This window comes from Electrophorus electricus, chromosome 10 (genome assembly GCF_013358815.1).
Source record: "Electrophorus electricus isolate fEleEle1 chromosome 10, fEleEle1.pri, whole genome shotgun sequence".
Classification (NCBI taxonomy): domain Eukaryota; kingdom Metazoa; phylum Chordata; class Actinopteri; order Gymnotiformes; family Gymnotidae; genus Electrophorus; species Electrophorus electricus.
This window is the reverse complement of record NC_049544.1, coordinates 25,259,556-25,262,055: the sequence shown is the minus strand read 5'-3', so window position 1 is coordinate 25,262,055 and position 2,500 is coordinate 25,259,556. Positions and strand designations below refer to the sequence as shown.

General features: G+C 50.9%; 1 protein-coding gene across 1 annotated transcript in view; it reads left to right on the top strand.

Annotated features, from left to right (window-relative positions):
* eps8l1b (eps8 like 1b) overlaps positions 1-2,500 on the top strand; it is a 17,477-nt gene that overhangs the window by 7,400 nt on the left and 7,577 nt on the right. The window contains 1 exon segment of the mRNA XM_035531125.1: positions 1,914-1,994. Coding sequence (XP_035387018.1) covers positions 1,914-1,994 — 81 coding nt within the window.

Genomic DNA, 2,500 nt, shown 5'->3' with positions numbered 1-2,500 from the left:
GGGAGGGAGAGACAGGCGGGTGAGAGAGAGAGAGAGAGAGAGAGATAGGGGTGAGAGAGAGAGAGAGAGGGAGGAGAGAGAGAGAGAGAGAGAGAGGGAGGGGGGTGAGAGAGAGAGAGTGAGGGAGAGCGAGGGAGGGAGAGGGAGAGCAAGAGAGAGGGGGTGAGGGAGGGGGAGTGAGGGGGGTAGAGAGAGAGGAGAGAGTGTGGGAGAGAGCGTGGGAGGAGAGAGAGAGAGGGGAGGGAGGGAGGGAAGAGGGAGGGGGTGAGAGAGGAGAGGGGGGTGGAGAGAGAGGGAGAGGGAGGGGGAGAGAGTGAGAGAGAGAGGGGGGAGAGAGAAGGGAGGGAATAGGGGGGAGAGAGTGAGAGAGAGGGGGGGTGAGAGAGAGAGAGGGAGAGGGAGGGAGAGAGGGGGAGGGAGGGAGAGAGGGAGGGGGAGAGAGAGGGAGGGGGGTGAGAGAGAGAGAGAGAGAGAGGGAGGGAGAGAGCGAGGGAGGGAGAGAGAGAGAGAGAGAGAGGGAGGGAGGGAGTGAGAGAGGGAGGGGGAGAGAGAGAGAGAGAGGGAGGGAAGGGGGAGAGAGAGAGTGAGAGAGGAGGGGGGGGGAAGAGAGAGAGAGAGGGAGGGAGAGAGGGAGAGAGGGGGAGAGAGTGAGAGAGAGAGAGCGAGAGAGAGGGAGGGAGGGAGAGGGAGGGGGAGAGTGAGAGAGAGAGGGGAGAGAGAGAGGAGAGAAGGGGAGAAGGGGGGGGGAAGGGGGAGAGAGTGAGAGAGGGGGGGGGGGAGGAGAGGGAGGGAGGAGAGAGGGAGGGAGGGAGAGAGGAGGGAGGGAGAGAGAGAGGGATAGAGAGAGAGGGAGGGAAGGGGGAGAGAGAGAGTGAGGGAGGGGAGAGAGTGAGAGAGAGAGAGAGAGAGAGAGAGAGAGAGGAGAGAGAGGGAGGGAGAGAGACCGAGAGGGAGGGTGAGAGAGAGAGAGAGAAGAGAGAGAGGAGAGAGGGAGGGAGGGAGGGAGGGTGAGAGAGAGTGAGGGAGGGGGAGAGTGAGAGAGAGAGAGAAAAAGAGGGAGAGAGAGAAGAGAGGGAGAGAGAGGGAAGGAGAGTGGGGGGGAGAGAGAGAGGGAGGGGAGAGAGAGAAGAGAGAGAATAGAGAAGAGAGAGAGAGGGAGAGAGAGGGGGGGGTGAGAGAGAGAGAGAGAGGGAGGGAAGGGGGAGAGAGGAGTGTGGGAGGGGGAGAGAGTGAGAGGGAGAGGAGAGAGAAAGAGAGAGAGAGAGGGAAGGGGGGGAGGAGAGAGGGAGGGGGAGAGGAGTGAAGAGAGAGAGAGAGAGGAGAGAGAGAGAGGAGATAGAGAGAGAGAGAGAAGAGCTTAGAGTCTGAATGCCATACAATCTGCATGTTTTATTCAAATGTAAAGTCCAGGTAAATCAAACAGCTCTGAACACAGCAGTGTTGGACATTCTAAACATGCAGGTTATTTTCTATAAAATAATTTTTAAAATAATAACTGTACTTTGAAAAATGATCACTCCAATTTTACTTTCATTAGAATTCATTTTAAAATAAAATATTTTGATTATATTAATTATATTTTTTAGTTTTAAATTTGGATTGTATGATCGTTCCTTCAAACCCATCTCATTTAAACCTGTTCTAAAGGATAAGGGTTAGGGTTAAGATTAAGTTAAGTCTCATCTCGTCTCTTCTCATCTCATCCTGTTCCGGCTGGTAGTTTGTCCATTGTGTGTGTGAGTGATGAAAGGGGACAGAACAGATTACTGACAACCAGAATCTGGTCATGCAGACTATACTAGTATGATACTGATTGATTGATTATAGGTGACCTTTTAATGATTGATTGATTGATTGATTGATTGATTGATTATAGATTACCTTTGACTGATTGATTGATTAATTGATTAGAGATAACCTCTCTCATGAGAAAGCCAAAGCTCCTCCTGAGGCTGAGTTTATCCAGATCTTCCAGAAATTTAAATACAGCTTCAGTCCTACTGGTGAGTAACACACACACACATACACACGCACACACACACTCATGCATGATCACACATACACAACATGCACACACACGTGCACGCACACAACACACACAACACACACACACACACACACACACACACACACACACACACACACACACACACACATATTTTTAAAGTGCAACACCAATAGCAGACATGACAGAGACATTATGACCAGGAGACATTATGACCAATGGACGTTATGACTAGGAGACTTTATGACCGGGACATTATGACCAGTGGATGTTATGACAAGGGACGTTATGACAAAGGGACGTTATGACCAGGGGAAGTTATGACCAGTGGACGTTATGACAAAGGGATGTTATGACTAGGAGACGTTATGACCAGGGGACATTATGACCAGGGGACATTATGACCAGTGGACGTTATGACCAGGAGACGTTATGACCAGGGGACATTATGACCAGTGGACGTTGACCAGTGGACGTTATGACAAAGGGACGTTA